General features: G+C 36.8%; 1 protein-coding gene across 7 annotated transcripts in view; it reads left to right on the plus strand.

Annotated features, from left to right (window-relative positions):
* Positions 1–19,289, plus strand: part of LOC124361729 (zinc finger protein 37-like) — a 246,677-nt gene that overhangs the window by 199,174 nt on the left and 28,214 nt on the right. For all 7 annotated transcript variants that reach the window (XM_046815676.1, XM_046815677.1, XM_046815675.1 and 4 more), the window contains one exon: positions 13,537–13,721. In XM_046815676.1, the coding sequence (XP_046671632.1) occupies positions 13,537–13,721 (185 nt within the window). The remainder of the gene's footprint in view (positions 1–13,536; positions 13,722–19,289) is intronic.

Below are 19,289 nucleotides of genomic sequence, written 5' to 3' on the forward strand. Positions count from 1 at the left end.
TTATTTTCGGTTTGCTTAAAAAGTGTTCGTAGTTAAAGTTTAATTTCACGGGAGGCCCGTTGGGTCCTGCAAACTCCGGAAATAGTCACGCGCTAGGGCCGGCGATCGATAGAAAGGGATTAACATTTTCGGTGAAGGGTAGCAACATAAATTGCCAGCAACAATTGAGCCGTCGATATATTATGTTGTGTGCTGCGTAACATAATCAGGAAACATGGATAGTGCACTCTGCGCTCTCATTGGCCGACGCTCCGAGGGAGGTGGTTCATATAATTATGCAGCGGGGGGGGGGGGGAAATTGCAATACTGGATGCACTTTAACCCTCCCCCCACATGTGCATGTGTGCAGCTTCAATTGAATACGGGGCGGGCTTGGCGTTGGCTCCCCAGCCCCGCTCTGCTCCGAGCCTGCAGTTGCAATCTCATCCGATACTTCGCCGAGCAGACATTCAAGAAAACTGTTCCAAATTTCGTCATATTCGTAAAATGGCACACCCAGAAACTACGTTTTCAATTTTCATCGTGATACATCAAAAATGTTTTAATCTCAAACACAAATGTAAAATAAACAAAAAACTTCCAGTATTCCAATTATTCGTGCCCTTTCTTTAATCCAAAACCATTTTATATAATTTTAAAGTACCCCCTATAACCCTTCTATTTTCTCAACAACTCTTAAATAATTATGACAAAAATAAGTACTGTAATATAAATATTTCCAAAACAATTTTTCCTTTACTTCGCCAATACGATGTTACGTCTGGTCATGACTTAAACATTTCATTTTTTAAACAAAATTTAACTTTATAGATATTTGTCAATGCTTCATGTTTTATATACTTACACTAGTCTATTTCCAAAATATTTCCACTTTTATTTTGTTTATTTCTCCTCATTAATTAAATAAATAAAGTACGTCCCATCTTGGTTGAGAAATCGATTTCTTCAAAACGTTTATGTGTGGACTCTCACAAAAAAGTTCTTTAATCATTACTATTTCCATAATACAATTTTTTAACAGATGGACTGTTATATTCCAGTTATGAACTACTGTATCTAACGTAAACATCAACATTATAACTAAAGCTTCTTAAACCAGTCTTGGTGTCTTCTTCTGCCGTGTATAGCTTCCTCTGAAGCTATTACGTTTCACAAATAAAAAGGAATTGAAGTAATTTAATCAATGAGTAGAGACAAAATAAGTATAACGTTTTTAATTGTTGACAAAACAGAAGAGCATACATTTCAATGACGGTCATTAACAAACGGACACAAAGTGATGCGATTGTGGACGTTTCGCACGCCTTGGACGCGTTACTCCGATCTTACCTCTTCCGAAAACGTCACTTTGCAGCAGTCGGAGTACAAAGTCAAATAGTCGCAGCTACAAAATCAATACTCCACAACTCGTGTAGAGTCACCGGTCGCGGTACATAATGTATCCGCATTACCTCGAGGTGGCCTGCACAAAAAAGGCGCCACTTTGACCAAACTAATTCATTTTCAATCGCCGAAGGCCTGACTCGCACAGACGTGTGTATAACGGCTCGCAATTATATGTAAATAATCGATGTATATTAATTGAAGTGTCGGCGGAGCGCGGCGCGGCGCGGCCTCTGCTCAACATAGTTGTACAATTACCGTGAGCCTAGGATCTAGTGTCGGCCATTGCAGTGGCCCTCCCTCCCACCACCCCCTCTCCTGGTCAATAGTGCCGGCCACCACGTTTTTGGAACTATCATTAAATAATACAAACTAAGCCTAAATGGCCACTGCCGGACACACACAGCTGGGGCCTGCATCCATCATCCCCCCCGCCCCCGCCCACCCCGTCATCGGTGTTGCAGGGACGGAGAAAAACCTACGCTCGACCGTGGATTATAATAATTGATCTAGTAATCATGGCTCGACCGTAGCGACAGCGGATTACCGGCGTCCTGCTCGCTAAGTAATTACCAGGACAGTTTTATGGAAAACTATGATCACGTCATTCCGCCCAAAAGGGTGTGCTCTTTACGTCCTCCCTTTGATCTCTTAGCGTCACTCACCAGCTCATCAAATATACAAAGTTGAACTTATCAAAGCGCACCATTTAAGTTGAACAAGAGAAAAATGGTGAAAATAGTCAATGTGAGCGAAAATTAAAAGAAGAGAAGAAAGAGAATGTTCTGTGACTTAAGAGAAAATTTAATTTGTTTGCCTGAAATACTATTTGAGGTTTTGCTTAGCTTATTAAATACACTTAATAAATTAGAGCAAAATTCTGGACAGAAAATATATTAAAATATGTGTTGATCATTCTTGGGAGGAAAGGTATTTATTTAAACAAAATGTTTAGGATATCTTAGAGTCAGGCCCGAATCAAAACTCTTAAAGGTAAACGATATCAAATGCACACAAAATATGACTGAAGACAATAATATGGTTTTTCCGTGAAATGTAGATTTCTGAAGCAAACATTACTAATAATATGTCACTTAAAAATTATAATTAAGGTTAAAATATAGTTTAATTCATAAATGAATAAGGAACGTGCCACTCACTTCAGTAGTTTTGAACTTATTTGTATACATGTATGTACTGTACACATTATATGTTCAGCCGTTTTCATTTGGGCCTGATTATAAATATCCTACTCTAGATGTCTGCTGTTCCTCTTGGAAGGATTAAAAATGTATGTTTTCTGTCATCAGGGAAGTTATCCTAAAGGGCTATACATTTAAAACTTTTTAAAATATTTTACACAATTTTAACTACCGTTCCAACAAACAGAATTAATGAGCAAAATGATAATTCTTACTTGAGAAGAAAACCACTATTTACCGTTGGACAAATTGTTATTCCTGAATAAAAATTCCGAAAGCACAATATTTACTACCATCATAAACATCAACGTCAAGATGACGACAATATCCCATTAAAACGGAAAGATGCAAGACTGGCACAAAGGTTCCGCAAATTATCTTCACAAAACATAAACTCAAGCTGATAAAAATATCGGTCAATTAAACCCACAGTAAAGCGGGCAGTTAAGATGATTCACGGCAAGAAAAACCGAGACAATAACCACTGAAAGAGTTATAACCTGTAAAAACAAGTGTAAAACTGAAGAAACGGAAACAGGACAAAGGAAGAGCGAATGCTGTTTCAATAAGATGGAGGGACTGTGCCGAAGCATCGGTATTAGGCGCTGATAAACACATTACGGCACGAGTCAGTAAGCGTAAGCTGGGGTAGCTGTGAAGGACCTTGGCTAGAGTGTCTCCCACACGTTACTACTGAAATTAAGGAACTTTATGTACATCTAATATGGTCCAAATTCTTTATTTAAAGTTTATTTATTGACGATCTAGGGTTGAAAGGATAACAGGATTTCTGACTTTTTTTAAATAGTATAATTAATTATAGTTATAGCATAATAACATCAGATAGGGTGTATTAATACAAACAAATTCTTCTTTCTGTTCTTTACTTCTGTATGTATTAATACCTGCCCCCTCCCGCAACCTGAAGAAGAATACATATTCCGATCCTCGAAACGTTGTGTTATACCTTTTGTAACATATAACAGTGGCAAAATGTTATATGTTACAAACCCTCTTATATCCTGTTATCGTTTCGTGGTCCAAATTATAGAATCATAAATGAATTAATCCACTATTCTTCTTTTCCAAACTATTATTATTGCATTATTCGAGATTTTTATTATTAAACGAGTTATACTTAAATCAAAGATTTAAAAATACCACGATATTTCCACGTATCAGGTTTCTTGGGATCTAGTGGAAGTTGAGGTTAGGTGTTGAAGAGGATGGTATATGACGTTATAACCTCGAATTCCTTCAGGCTAACCATTATGATTATTTGGTAGTTGCAAAAATACCCTACTCCACGTGAGATTGAACCCGGGTCTCCCAGTAGATAAATTGGGACGCTAATAAGCAATCTGGGACGACTCTTGCTTTGAAATCCCCCCTGTTATAGTCTTGCACAGGTGACCTACATAGCGTGAAGAGATAAAATTGTCTTTGAACATTTCCTTAACAATATGTCATTCCTATGTAAGTCCTAACTCGGCCTCGACAGGCCAAGGACTATGGAAGTGCAAACGGTTTAGTCACTCCTGCAGGATAACTTACCTGAAAAATGTTTGAAATACACTTTGACCGCTCTACTTCAAGGCATTTCAAGTATATATTTGGACAATATAATAATTAGACCCTAATGTAACCTGTTGAAGATTAAAATCTGTGTTTCTTTTAGTCTAAAAAGGAATACAAAGTCATATTCAGTAAGGATGCTGATTAGTGTTTTAAATTTATTATTTTACATAATTTATTAATGGTATTCTTGATTTATTGTGTCTTACTACACAAGTTAATATATTATCTCCAGGTTAGTGACGTCTACGGAATACATGGCAATATGAAGTTTTCCAGAATTATAGATAATTGAGCCTCAGGAGAGCATGTGTCCACGACTCAAACCTTAAGCTGTGATCCTGGATAGTATCCAGTTCGGCTCGGATAGCAGACGTCACACCCGGAACTTGTTACAGCCTTACCATATCCAGACACCGCCATCTCCGCAGGCTAATGTCGGCTTCATATGCTCCTTATCGAGAAGAGCTGGCGGCAGGCGCGTAGCTGCGCATTGAATATTTTATGGCAGACCTTTTTGATTCGTCTCAGTTAGGCTTTTGTTTATGCCGAACATTTGCAGCCAGTAACAGATTTACGGACCGGTTAACTAGGGAAGATGAGGCTTATGGTGTTTTTAGAGCTGCCTTTACTGAAACTGACAGGAAACATCTGACTTGGTTAGTCCGGTCAATGTTATTTCTTACTACGATATTTAACAATGTATGTTACTAATGTTTTTGGAACTTCCGATACCAGAACCCAGAAATGATTTGAGGTTATGGTCATGAGCTTCAACAAATTTAACCGATCTATTGTTCCTCAATAACGTATGCGAACAATGTTTTGGGAACTGCCGATACTGGAACTGGAAAAAAGATTTTTTGATGTTTTCACCATGAGCACAAAAACAACTAACATGAGTTATTCGCTCCAGCGTTTCTTGCTCCTAAGACAGATTAACCAATGTTTTTGGTATAACCGATACCAGAACACAAAAAAGTTTTAAGGTAATAATCATGAGCATGGGAACAACAAACTTTGTATTTCCATTGCACTAATTATTCTTTATTACTGTGATATTAAACTTTGAAGCCTTATCTATCTATGCAAAGGTCAACTGGAATTACCTTTCCACTATGCCAATCAATATTGGCACGAAAGATATCTGAGATGTTCGCCTTGAGCGCAACTTTTATTTTTTTAAATTGTCTGGATTATTCATTAAGATTTTAAAATTATGCCAACAGTCTCCATTTGAGAACTAGCTGAAAATGACAACATTTAAGTAAAATTTGTTATACATATACTGTCTTTATTTTAACTGCATTTCAAACTTCCCAGGAAGTTAAAAATAAACACGAAACTATGGGAATCTGGTTCAGTAACTTTCAACGAATTGCATTTGCTCTAAATGGCGAAAGTGTAAAAACTCCATCGCCGCTGATTGAGACAGATCGACAAGGCGGTGGCAAGCAACCTCGTCACGTTTATCGGGGACGAAGGGCCGAAATTGACTGGTGGGGTCCATTGATGGCTTTGGGGTGGCAGCAAAAATCTTGCGAAGATGGGCTCCTTTTATAAATGGGGTGTTAAGGCCGTTAAAAATGCGAGGTAGTTAGTGGTGAATATTTTTCCGTCCGTAGCAATCACCATTTAGGCCGCCAGACGTGAGACTGTTAACTAGCTACTGCTTCTCGGGGCACTCCTCCACTATAGACGCATTTCCTCTATCACTTCCACGACACCTTAACGTACAATTACAATAATGAGCTGTTATGTTCTCCCGATAACATTTGTCATTATTAATTCGATCAAATGTAGTTCTATTATATAATTGACAGGAGAAAATCAAAATTGAAACTTCATAAGTTCGTGTTAAGTGTTAATTTCTACCAATACATTGTATATTACTCAATTGAATTTACTACCTATGTAAAAGTTTATTTTTAAATTGACTTACACGTTTTAATGTAAACTTATGTTCTGTCAGTGAAACAATAGGACAATGATAATGACAGATGATTTGTTGCCTTAGAACAAATTTAACACTCAGAAAAGAATATCTCAGACCGGCAATCGACTTACTTGGAGCCGCGAGAAGCTGTAATTCTTTCTGCCGGGAAGAAAAACACGGACACAAGTTAGGGGAAAGAATTTTTTAATAAGTATTTCCGAAAGAATTGTTTTAAAGGTTGTGAGCGCCCCGCTTTGTTTTGTGGATACTTTTTAACTAATAATCAACATTTAAGAATTCCTTTTAGAAGTCTTCAACTTTTCAAAGTCTTAAAAAGAAAATTAAATTTAGAACCTCGTAAATCGAAGCTTTTCAGCCTCGATCCAGGTTTTGTTCTCGAGACCTAAACTATCGATTTACATATATTTTATGTATCTGTGTTCTATATAACACAGATACATACAAGGTTTTTCTAACCTTTTTTATACAAATTTTAAATTTAAACATATAACAATAATATGTAATTCACCCTATATATATAGTATTTACAATTTATTTAGTGAAGTAATGTTAATATGTAAATTGTAAAATTTTAAATGAATATTATTAACAAATTTTTCTTTGTGAACTATATTTTAAAAATTTAGAAAAAAATGTGCAACATTTCATAATCAACAACAATATTAATGTTAAAACAGAAGGCTAAATATTTTACTATTTTGCGTCCGAATCGACTAATACATTTTAAGTAGTAGTTACATTTTATAAATTTGGGTGATTGTTGTCGAAGTAATATATTTTCAAGTTATAGAGGGTGTCAATGAGATCGGTATCTATATGGTTCGGACACCATGTGAAATTTTAGGATTTCCTTGGTTGACATTGGGCTATCATATCAGTTAAGATAATTCGTTGTATCAAATTTTCTTTTTACCGATCGTTGATTTCAAAGGAAAACAGGATTTAGGGTACTTTCATAATTATTTTAGAAAGATATAACTAGTCTACGTTTATAATTCTGGATTATAGCGTCTTCGTCGCCATACATTGATTAGTGCCTACGTAACCCTACATATCATTTCGTTTATCACCTGAAGAAGAGAATGAATGCCAACCCTCGAAACGTAGTGTTCTATCCTTGTATCACAGTACTATGAAATTGGGATGTAGCCAAACGCAAGACTTACACCTTTACTGCAGATAAGCGCCGCAAGGCAGCGGTCACCAAGAGTTCCCACGTCCACGTCAGGAGTGTTACAATGCAACCCCAGCTATGCGACAGGATCAAACGGACAAGAAACAATAAGCTTTTGTTTTAGCGCGACAACCCTTGCGTCAATGTTAACAGTGACAGAAAAAGTCTTAATTTAAAATGTGGGACAAAGGCGATCCCCCCAGAAAGGGTCATCTTGTGCATAATCAGATTCTGGTGCTCGGGAAGCGATCCCCGGCCTGCACCTGGAAGTTCGGGCGCGGCTTGATGTGACGTGACGAATTCGCCGGTCATCCCGGTCCGGTCTGCCTCCAATACTGTTTCCGGAATCTTCTCTCCGGCAGTATTTAAAATGATGCTCAAAGGAGGGTGTGATTGTGGGAAGAGGTTGTATTTCCTAATCACTACCGGCATTGAATGATCCATTGGGTCTTCAGTGTTCCAACGGTTCATTCCGATACACCTTACAGAGATTTGTGACTCCTATTTTCCCAAAGTCTAAATTTCATGTTCAATAACATTCATCTTTTTAACTTTTCCATGTCCAAGATTTTCCATCTTAACCCCATCCTATGAAGAGATCAAAAGATTGCTAGGGTAATGGCATAATTTTTCCACTAATAGTATATCAATTTTGTAACCCCAGATTTGAAAAGCACATTTGTACGTATATAATTTAAAGCATTAAACAATTGTTAAGAGTTTCAACTCAGTGTAATCCTCAACAACACCCAAACGGTACAAATGGTCTGGGAATAAATTAAAAATTAACTTATTGTGATACTTGTAAGATGTGGTTTAGCAAAAACTTAATTTTCATATTGTTCCTTCGTCGCCTCTTCCTGCGAGACACCCCTCAGCCGTTAGCGAGGGAAGAAGGGGTAGGTTCGAGTAAAAAAAAAACCGAAAAGAAGGAAGCTGGATATGTGAAAATTAAATAATATGATTATTCATATGCAAATGCGAGCTAAGACAAAGGTAGCTCGAGGAAGCGCCTTTGTTCCAACGTGTCTATTTTTTACCCCTTGCGGAGAAAGGATATTTTGTTCGAGTACGAATTAATATTCCTTTGTTTTAAAACGCGTTATGCTAATTTCAAGAGCAAGCCTTACTTTGTATGGTTATTAAAGTGTTGTTTTTATATGGAGGCCAGTTGCGCTACAGAACTGGCGGTTTAACTGCTGTTTTACTCCAGGTCCGTGGTACATCTGAGACGTACGTACTATTATCTTCCGCACTTAGCTTGTCAATAGTTAGTTTCATCTTTGATTAGTTGTTATAAAATTAAAACTTCCTATTTTCAGGTTTCCGTTTATTTACTAAAGTATAATTTGAGTATAACACGTATTGAATTCTTTTAAAGAAGTACAATACAATATAGGATTTTTGTAGTTAAAATGTTTTTATATAAAAATTCACTAAAAGTGATCGGTGTGTGTGTGTATTATTGTCTGAGCGTTAGCGAAGATCATTACTTAAAGGTCTGAAAAGAATTCGCGCCCGTCTTTCAACACGACGCCTCGAAAATGAACTGACCACCAATAGTCTTGAAACTTTGCATGAAGCTCCATTCTCATTATGCAATTTCGAGTTTGATGAATATGCATGTCACTCCATGGGATTTGGCTGGGCGTTAGCGAACACTTTTCTTTGTTCCTATGTGTAAACCGTAATGGCAATGAGAAAATCGTACAATAAATACATGTGTAACCAACCTGAGTGAAATCAAATAATATTTGATCAAGTGACATATTACATGTAACTTGAGCTACATACTTGAACTTTTGCTTGGAACTGAAGCCTGTTACGTGACACATCAAGTGGCACCTTACTAGTAATTATAACTATCTCAAACAAAGAGAGATAGACTTGTAACATCTTCCTTGCATGCGATATAAATTATTGATAAGAATTACGAACTAAGTAGCGTAGATTATTGCACTATCATGTCTTCCTAGCTTTAAGAAACGATGATGTGTAAGATTTTATCAGAATTTCACACACACGCTTTTTTAACCAATTGCATTGCAAAATTGAACCAGTTCCACCTCTACAAGTGAGTGAATGAAAGTAACATTTATCGATGTGTTGTGTACCGCGAACGTAGCAGGTCCACACGTTTTTGACGGCACAAAGGCAGGTGGTGTCGGGCCATTTCGGGGATGTAAGTCACACACTCCAACACAATCGGAAGTGAGACGACTACAGTCCGGCGAGCCCGTAACGTATAATCAACCCTTCCGTCTCTCTTTAATTCCTGTGAAACTGAGCATTGTTGTGGAATTAAAAACTGCCATTGTGCTCTCAAATTGCCTCCTGTCCTCTCCACAGACCGCGCTCTACTAAATCAAATACAGATTCTATTTGGAAAAACATCACGTTCCGAATTAATACCGAACAAAAGGGCCGGTTTAAATACAAATTGGTGTTGTTTGATTGGATTTTTACGTGTACTCTGTAAATGATTGGATTTCTTTAATCTGTAATTTTGCAGATGTTAAATGCTGACTAGTTTCATACGGTAAAGAATGATCGTTGCAACCCACAAGTTGGTTGTTTGTATTTATCAATTATAAAATATTTATTTATTTAATCGCAAGATTGAAATAAACAATGACAATTTTTTTTATTTGTGCTTAATTAGTTATAGAGGCTTTTCTAAAACCACTATGGGCGTCGTCTTGGAATCATAAAACATGCCCTTAAATTTTCTCCTGTTTACACAAATGTGTTTTTAAATAGACAAACGATCAAGTTAAGAACTAAAACCTTTAACATTTTTCGACGAACAGCTATACAACACACTGTTTTCGAATCTAAAACGCCTTATGCAATTAATGCAAATACGCGATTCACTTCGAAATCACTAAGAACAATAACAAATAACATTAGAATACAAAGCGTAATATCCATTAATTTGCCTTTTACGTAATGTTTTCAAGTTGTGTTGTATATGATTAAATATTCGACAAATTCTGCAAGGAATTGCACATTGTATTAAGACTTTTCATATGTTTTTGGTCGGTAACCAACTGTGTCAACTAGAGACTCTCGTGTGTCTGGGTTGGCTCTACTGGAATAATACTTGAAGTTTTTTGTGTATCTTTTAAGGTATTAACAAATATTTAGTGTAAAAAAGACTCGAAATTATCTTTGATTTAACACCGTTTCTTAACTGTCGGAAAAGCTTTGAATACATTTCTGTTATTTTCAACTTTTATTCAATTGATCTCTTTCATTGAACATTATCCGAAACTATTTAAGGAATATATTCTGCTAAAATTAAATAATCGAGTTTAATGATATATTCGCAGTTTGATATTTAGCACAGTAGATATGGCTGCATGATGCAATATGTTATTGGATACGTCGGTAGCACGACTTGTAATCTAGGTAGCAGATGCCAGAATAGGGTGTTGCATGTAAATAGGCCTAGCCCTCATCCCTATTTGATGTGGCCACCCTATAATCAATAGCAGTGCGATACCAGTGTGTTTCCGCGCACTACTAGAGGCCAACTAGCGCGGCACAATTATTTATAATGGCCGCCACTCGCTTTTAGTTTCGGGTACCGTTTTGGAAAATCTAGCGCCGGTGTAAACTGTGGTCCTGGGAAGTGACACGTGCACTATCACGGGTACACGCATATCCGAGTTTATCGTGTTGTGTTTTCATTATCATATTTCGTACGCGCCATAACTGAAGCGCGGTGTCACGTGAAAATAGCCGTGGCCGAACAATTGGTCATTTCGTTGACGACAATGAGTCGCATTCGCGCGATCAAAGCTCACCGACTGTGAAATTGCCACTCCACATCACGTGACCAGTTCTGCGGAAACTATTCACACTAAACACTGTTTTTAATTATTTCAAATATTTCGACCGACAGAACGGTTCAAACTCATTCCGCAGATTTGGTCAACTCGATGTTCTCAGTTCCACCATTACTCACACTCTTGCGCTCAGTAAAATTTTAACATGATTTAATGTACGAAGTATTTCGTATTGAAACATAAAACTCCTGCGATTTAGACAAATTTTTGTTACGCAACAACTGTTGCTCTATAAATAGAAAATCAGACATTGTACGGGTATAAATGGGTTCTCTTATTCACACGGAACTTCCACGCCAAAAATCGTATCAAACGGTCCAACGTTTAATGACAATCAAGTTAAAGTAGCTTCTGCACGATTTTGTCACCAAAAACAAGTAAAATCTGCTTACACAAACTTTATGCGTTTTGTACACAAATAATGACTTAAAGGAATGTCATGGTCTGAAAATAATTATGATTTAAGGAGATCATAGTGTTAAAATGAAATATGACATTTAATATACGAAGTCATTCCCCCAGTTATATTTCATTTGCATACTATAACCATTCATATTCTTATTTCCGGTCATTTTTCTAAGGACTATTGCCAGATAGACCATTTCCCCCACTTTACATGTCTACAATTCGTTATGGAATGAAAGAAGAACTGTTTGTTTTCTTGATTTTGCCGGCAATTAAGTGTTTTAAACGGTTGCATCTATGAAATGAAAAATAATAATTGAATCGGAAACTCTTTCCACATGTCAACAAGGTCAGCCTGAAATACTCGTACAAGCCTATAAAACTGCCATGTGACCTCATACATGATGGCACAGCTTGTGCGTAGTGCTGACTTAGAGGAACTCTCGATACCTAAGCTGTCTCCCGCCCGTCGAGGGGTGGAAATGTGGCAAATATTAATCAACTTCATCATATTACAGTGGTTCTTTTTCATACAGTGTCTCGTGATGTTTCATTGGTTGTGTCAATATTTCACCAGGCCTCTTTATTCCCTTTGGTCTGATGGAAATGATATTATTTCTTTTTTGTTTTCATTTTACAATCAGTTGAAAGAATCGAAAATTACAAATTCATTGTGTTGCATTAAATATTAATTGTATTTCTGTTTGAGTGTTTGATTTTTAATAAGCTTTGAATTGATTTTAAACATTGTTTCTGGCATTTATTTTTCCGAAGAACTCTTAGATAGCTTAAAATTGCATACCTCTGATACGAAAATATCACATCACTTAAGTTGTTCAAATTATGGTAATACTCGCACGATCAATTCTTCGACTTACTTAAGATGAAGGGTTTTTAAGGCTTATAGAATATTTTTGTAAAGTCTCGAAGGCAAAAATTGCATGAAAAACGTAATATAAATTAAAAATGAGATGAAATAATTAATATAGCGGTCGTTCAAAAATATTTGCATAGGTAACTGTATCTGAAAGTAAAATGTTATATACGGAATAGCTTTCTGATCTTTTCTCATATTTGTGTTCCAAACGTATATTAGATAACCCAAAACATTATTGAAAATAGAATCCATTAAAATAAACCGATTACTTTACGTGTAATTTAAAATATTTAAGAACAACTTTTAGTATAAAGTCTGTAATTTAATTTAATGTTATTCTATAACAAACTGCTTCAGACAATTTCGACCAGTTCCTGAATTATACATCTGATTAATTCAATTATTTATTAATAATACGACGTTATATTTTATCCCGAACTATGTGAGTCTTTCATTAAACATCGCAAACCTTGAGAAACGTGTACAGTTGCTGTTATAATGCGATACAGAAGTATCAGCACTTCCATATTGTCATTTTGTTGGTCAAGATAATTAAAATTAAGGTTCTCTTCTGTTTCCAAAACAAACTTTTTCAATTAGTTATTAAATGATCGGGAGATCTAGAATGCTCATAATTTTCAAACAAGTCTTTTTCACGTAAAACGTGTTTTACATTTTCTTTTTGTTATGAAAAAGTGAAAGCTTTTCAACTTTACCATTTTGGACCTGCATGGTTGGAAGGCAATAGCGATTTCGCAAAAGTCGTGGTGCACCCAAGATTTCCCAAAGTATGAAGAACATATACAAATAATTTGGGGGTGAAAGAGTGCGATCCGAGTGAGATCTATTCAACCATGTGATCTGCAGTGGTGACGTCAGACTGCCTGTAGTTTAGTGCAGGTCTTTCAACGTACGGTTTCCACTACCATATAAATTACAAAAAAAAAAAAAAAAAAAAAAAAAAAACTGGTGATAGAATTCTTCGGCAATTACCTCTCACATGTACTGCATCCTATTTTTTGTTAGTTCAGCATTTCCATTCCATAGTTATTCTTCAAATACCTATCTCTCGGCAGATCGAACTAACGGTGGCCGCAATTGCCATGTTCCAGGAGAGAGGCCGTACCGCTGTCACCTGGCCGAGTGCGGGCGCGCCTTCATCCAGTTGTCCAACCTTCAGCAGCATCTGAGGAACCACGACGCCCAGGTCGAGCGGGCCAAGAACCGCCCTTTCCACTGCACCATCTGCGGCAAGGGGTTCGCTACCGAGTCCAGCTTGCGCACTCACACCACCAAGGTAAGTTCCTTATAGCACAGGACCGCAGGCCAACGATGCGTTGTTCACACACACATCCTTGTATTTTCTTGAAATCGATGGAGGAGTTTTTCCTGTGAAAGAAGTCTTTCGTCTGCTGCGCTACCAGTTTGAACTTCGTGTGGGAGGTTATTAAAAGGGTTAATAATACAAAACGACATAAACGACTAAACATTAAATGTCAAACACGTTAATAAATGTAAAATCAGTGTTGAAAATGATGACTTGCAGTACACTTATCTAGTTGTCTGATGACTGTTAAAACTACGAGTATCACTGATTTGTCTGATGTGATCCTAACATCAGATCAACTAGTATAGTTTAACACTGTATAAACACAAGCCACTGTATTGTGTTTATACAGTGTTAAACTGTATATACACTTATACAGTTTTAAGTGTATATTTTATCTAAGAAAAAATTATCATCCCATATTTTTAACCCTTATGATACTCTTATATTTCGAACTACACCAAAAATAACGCTGGCGATTAATTTTTTTCCTAGAGGAAATTTTCCTATCCATATTTTGGAAAAACGGGTGATGTGTTTGAACAACGCAAGTTAGCTCGCGGCTACTGAACTATTAGTCTATAATTATGTTTCATTATCATTTAATCAAGGCTAACCGAGATGTTAACGTAAAGGGAAAAGTCACGCTAAATAAGCGTCCCTTCATTTGTGTTATTTTTTCTTAATTGGTCATGTTTAAAAATAAGTTTTTAAGTAATTTTATATTTCCTCATCATTTTATTATACATCGAGAAAGTTATACCTTCAATATTGAACACTTGAGTAAATTGCTCGCCCTATAATTAACGTCCTATCGATTAAATTTTGCACGGGTTTGTACTACTACTACACTAAGTAGTAGATGATTTCAACCCAAAACATACAAGAAAGGAATTAATATATACCTCTTAAATAATTCAAGATATGTTAATTTAATGTACAAACTTTAATTTCACGGGAAATAATCACAAAACAACTAAATAATTTGTTGTTAATGCGCATAGTTGTTCAGGCATAATATATAATTTTAATGATAAACCAGAATTTAATTAGTGTCAAGATAAAGCTTTTAAACTACATTACATTTATGTAGTAACATAATTCGTGTAGCACTTGTTACTTTTGTTACTCCTTTTTTCTACAAATTATTAAATATATTCTATTAATGAACATAATAAGTAGACAACATTTGAATTTGAATAGTGTTTCTAATTGACTTAAAGTTTTGCGTTGTAGTGATTTTATTACACTCAACTCTTTAATATTGCCTTAAAATTCGTTTTTATTTAATTGCTTACTTGTATTATTAATATTCATTTAATTAACTCGGTGAGACATATGATTTAGTTCAAGTAAAGTAGAGAAAGTTCAGGTAAACGTATATTGAATTAAAATTCTTTTGATTATTTCTGGCAACGGAACATTTATACTAAATTATTTCATAAAATATAAAACACTAGATTGAGACCCTGCTAAGACGTTATTCTTCTAACTGAACTTCTGTAAATTCACTTTACTGAATGACTTCTGTGTAACCCAAGCCTATTGAGCCACCTATCCACATATAAACGCTATCTGGCCCCATTAACAAGTTAGTGGCGTTAGTGCAGTTCCACGCTAGAGTGAGAAGTTCGCAACAGCCCTTCACGGCCAGTGCAATCCCTCGGAAAGATGCATTTGCGGGACGTCTCCCCCTCTGATCCTGTCAGGCCCATATATTTCCTCAACCCTTCTTTCATTTTTTTATGTGCGGCTTGTTTTCCCTTCTGGTGCTGTCAAATTACCGCCCGGATAAACCGCTAAATAATTACAGGACTCGAACGGACCGCGTGTCACGGCCAACGCGCTAGTAGATCTTCCTACAAGAGGCTGTCTTTGTAGTTTCAGAGTTCAGAGACAAACTCACTCTTATAACATAACCTCTAAGAAAAAAATACATTTTCAATGCAGAACTTACGTCCATTCAAGAATAAATTAACCGTTGAACTTAACATTTCCCACTTCCAAGAAACCATTCGTCGTCATAAAATGTTCCAATTATTGCAATGGGAGAGACATTAATAAGTCGTATTGAAAAGTAAGTAAATGGTACTAACGGAAAGAAAAGACACTGACCAATCAATGTAAAGTGTAATAGCGAGTAACGTATCACCGAACCATGACATAAAATAGAATATTTCATGTTTATTCGCTGTGATTTATGCATACTCAATCACTAAAATATTAAATAAAAGAACGTTATGTCCAATGTGAACTTATTTGTTAATGTTTCCAAACAGCAGTCATTATTTAAAATATCAGTTATTGTATAACTCAGTATTGCAATTTTTAAATCTCCTTAGTTACAATAAATGTGTAAAAGCTGTACACAAAGGATTAACAAACCTTGTACTTTGACATTCTATGAACTATTGACATTTATATTCTTCTATACTATTTTTTTTGACTACTTTTCCTTTTTGGAGAGGGAAAATATATCTACTTAGTTTATATGTATTGAGACATGACTTTTCTATGAGGACAAATTTCTAGGTCTCGATGCAAAACATCCGAACTCGCATTACTCCTACAGCAGCAGATAATAAATGGCCGATACACTCTAATGGTCCGCATTAACGTTTCCTCCGCTCCGGAAGAAAAAAGCTGTCCGCTTAAATAAACTGTTCCATTATTCCGGGGGAAGGAATGGCGTGGTGGCGGTCGCGCCTAAGTGCGCACGGGTTTTACAAATGGTGGCCAATTGCGTGCCTTGGCTATTTATTTATGTACCTTATCTTCAGGCCCACCATCGCCCTCCATTATTCAACACCTCGCTCAAAATCTTACTTGATACTCCCGACTTTACCATATGACTTTCGCCTTCACTTTCCGCACTCGCCGTTTTTGTTTCTAGTCTAATATTATTTTAACTTATAACCGAACTGAACTCGTAGATTATATTGCTGTAATCTTTATTTTTCTTAACCTATGTTATACTTATTATAACATCATCTAAAACTGTGCACCAAAAGAACGTTACATTGAATATTCTTAGACCATTAGTATAATTACATTATTTTACTTCCAATAATAAAATAAACCAGTTGAATTAATATTCCACAATCAAATTGAGAATATGTAAGACTGTTGAAGTAGAATATTGTATAGATATTGCCCTAACAGAGCATTTTTGTCCGTTTACTAAATTAGTAATATGTAGCCGTGATTGAGGTAGACGAATCCCTGTGTAGGAAGTCAAACATAACCTCGAACGTTAGTCCAAACAAGATGAATGTTGATAAGGTTTGACTAAAATAAAAATTTGATTCGTTATAACTGTTAATATCTTGAAGCGTTAATATCAATGAAAATTCCCGTTAATGGAAATCCCTAATTCAGCGATCCCTACGACACGTCGTACAAAGCGGGCCTCAATCCGTTTCTAGCTGCTCGCTTGAACCCGGTTGTCAGTGGCCTGAAGTGGAGCCGGTTTCGATGAAATGAAGGAACCGTTGTACCATCTGCACCGTGAAGAGTCGAGTACGAAGGAACAAAGCCTGCAGGACAAGCAGACGAGTTGGCGCGGTGTGCGGTGAGGGCGTAGGAAGCAATCGGATAGATCGGGAGAGAACTACGCCTGGCCATATTTTTGAAATGTAATTGACCGCTCGAGGATTAACGAGTACCGTAGACCCCGTGCAACGTTCACAATGCTGCGTGTCCGCGGCCCATCCTTCTCCCATTTATTTATTCTTTACAACTCCGATGGAAACAAAAATAAGTCAATAACATGAACGTTTCATGCGACGTCTCGACATCATTTTTCATCCCCTTTCTGCGGCCGAGTGCATGTTCGCGTTCCCCGCCGCGGCTGTGTCCGCCGTCAACGTTAAACACATTATCGGTCGCCCGCCTCGCTCCCCCGACGTTAAATTGTATTTTTAGAGTCGTCGCCGGCCGAATAATTGGGAAAGTTTGATGGTACAACATTTGTTGACTATCCGACTTTCACAACTTTAAAGCTGATTGGTTGGCCAACTTATGTAACCACTGGAACGAAACGGCTTTTTATCGGAGTTCCATTCGCATCTATCTTTCTTTGAGAACCTTCACGACAAATCGCTACACCGTACAATTGTTCTTTCACACGATCTATCTTGTCATCATTTTATGGAAGTTGTTTGATAAAAAAACCTGCAATAGTTAAAAAAAATATATAAACTTGGTGAAGTCGCGTTTCCATAAAACGTTTCCATAAAAATGCAGTATTCTCATTTATAAATCAGTTGCATGGATAGTAAGTGATCACTTCAAACATCAACTTATTTCTATTATCGAACATTACCTTCTAAGTATAGAAACTTACTGAACCATAACTTATATATACTGTTATTGTTTATATACGATACTTCAGTCGAGACATGAAAGTAATCTCAAAGTTTGCTGATCACTTCCTAGAGGTTTGAACCTGTGACCTCACGATCCGGACATTCATAGACAGGAGACAAAATTACATGAGATTTTCTTAAGAAACTTTGGTGCCTGCTACACATACCAGACTAGTAATTGATATTCCAGCCCATCTGCTGGCCATAAGTGCCCGCTCAGCAGCAGCAGCAGTCAGCCACACCCACACCGCTGCGTCTGCTGCTGGCGCGAGTACGTGCCGGGACCGCCAGATCAGCAAGCAGCATATGCTCGACGGTCGCGGCGAGGGACGCATAAATTACATCGCCTCCGATCGTAATTACAGAACAAACCCTTTCTTTCCGAAGTGGCACCTGGTAGACGATTCATTACTCAGATCTCCGATAACGGCCGTTGACATCCCTCGATACCTGGGTTTCCGGCGCCCCGGGCCGGTCAAATCCTGACCCGTGCACCTGAGCCTTTGTTTATGTTCGCCACCTCTTGGTTGTTCACCTGCTGGACATCGTTACTGTCTAACTCTAACCCGTTCGCTCGCTCAGGTCGGTACACCACAACTCTCTCCTGCCTCAGGAGTAATTCTTCTTACCGACACTATGGGACGAGTACGACTACAGGAAACCAGGCAACCGAACCCGTCTGTATCTGAACACCAAACTATCTTTCAAATTTCACTTTTTATTATATTAGTATAAAAGTTCAATGTTGTTAGATCATAATCTTCTATTATTTAGGACCTCATGGATCTATTACTGCTGTAAGCAATGACTGCATAATGCGTAGTATTTTATAATAACCTCCATCCGTATATTTTGGGTAGCGTAATAAATTAATCGTGGTGATAAGTATTCTTCAAGGGTTTCTATAGAAACGATTCTTTTTTATTAAATAATTAACTTTATAATTTGGTAACTCAATTTTCAGTATTAATATAATATAAAAATATTCTTTTTTATTTATGTGGTTACTATGCAGAAACTGAAAATCCACAAATATGAGACAACAGTCTAATTTAGTTTTATTCTAATCCAAATCCAATCCGGCGATTGGCACTTTTACTTCACTCCGGATAATTAAAAGTAAAACTTTGTTTAGTAATTGAATCTCGGGGACAGACCGTAACAGCACTTT

Source organism: Homalodisca vitripennis, chromosome 5 (genome assembly GCF_021130785.1).
Source record: "Homalodisca vitripennis isolate AUS2020 chromosome 5, UT_GWSS_2.1, whole genome shotgun sequence".
Lineage (NCBI taxonomy): Eukaryota > Metazoa > Arthropoda > Insecta > Hemiptera > Cicadellidae > Homalodisca > Homalodisca vitripennis.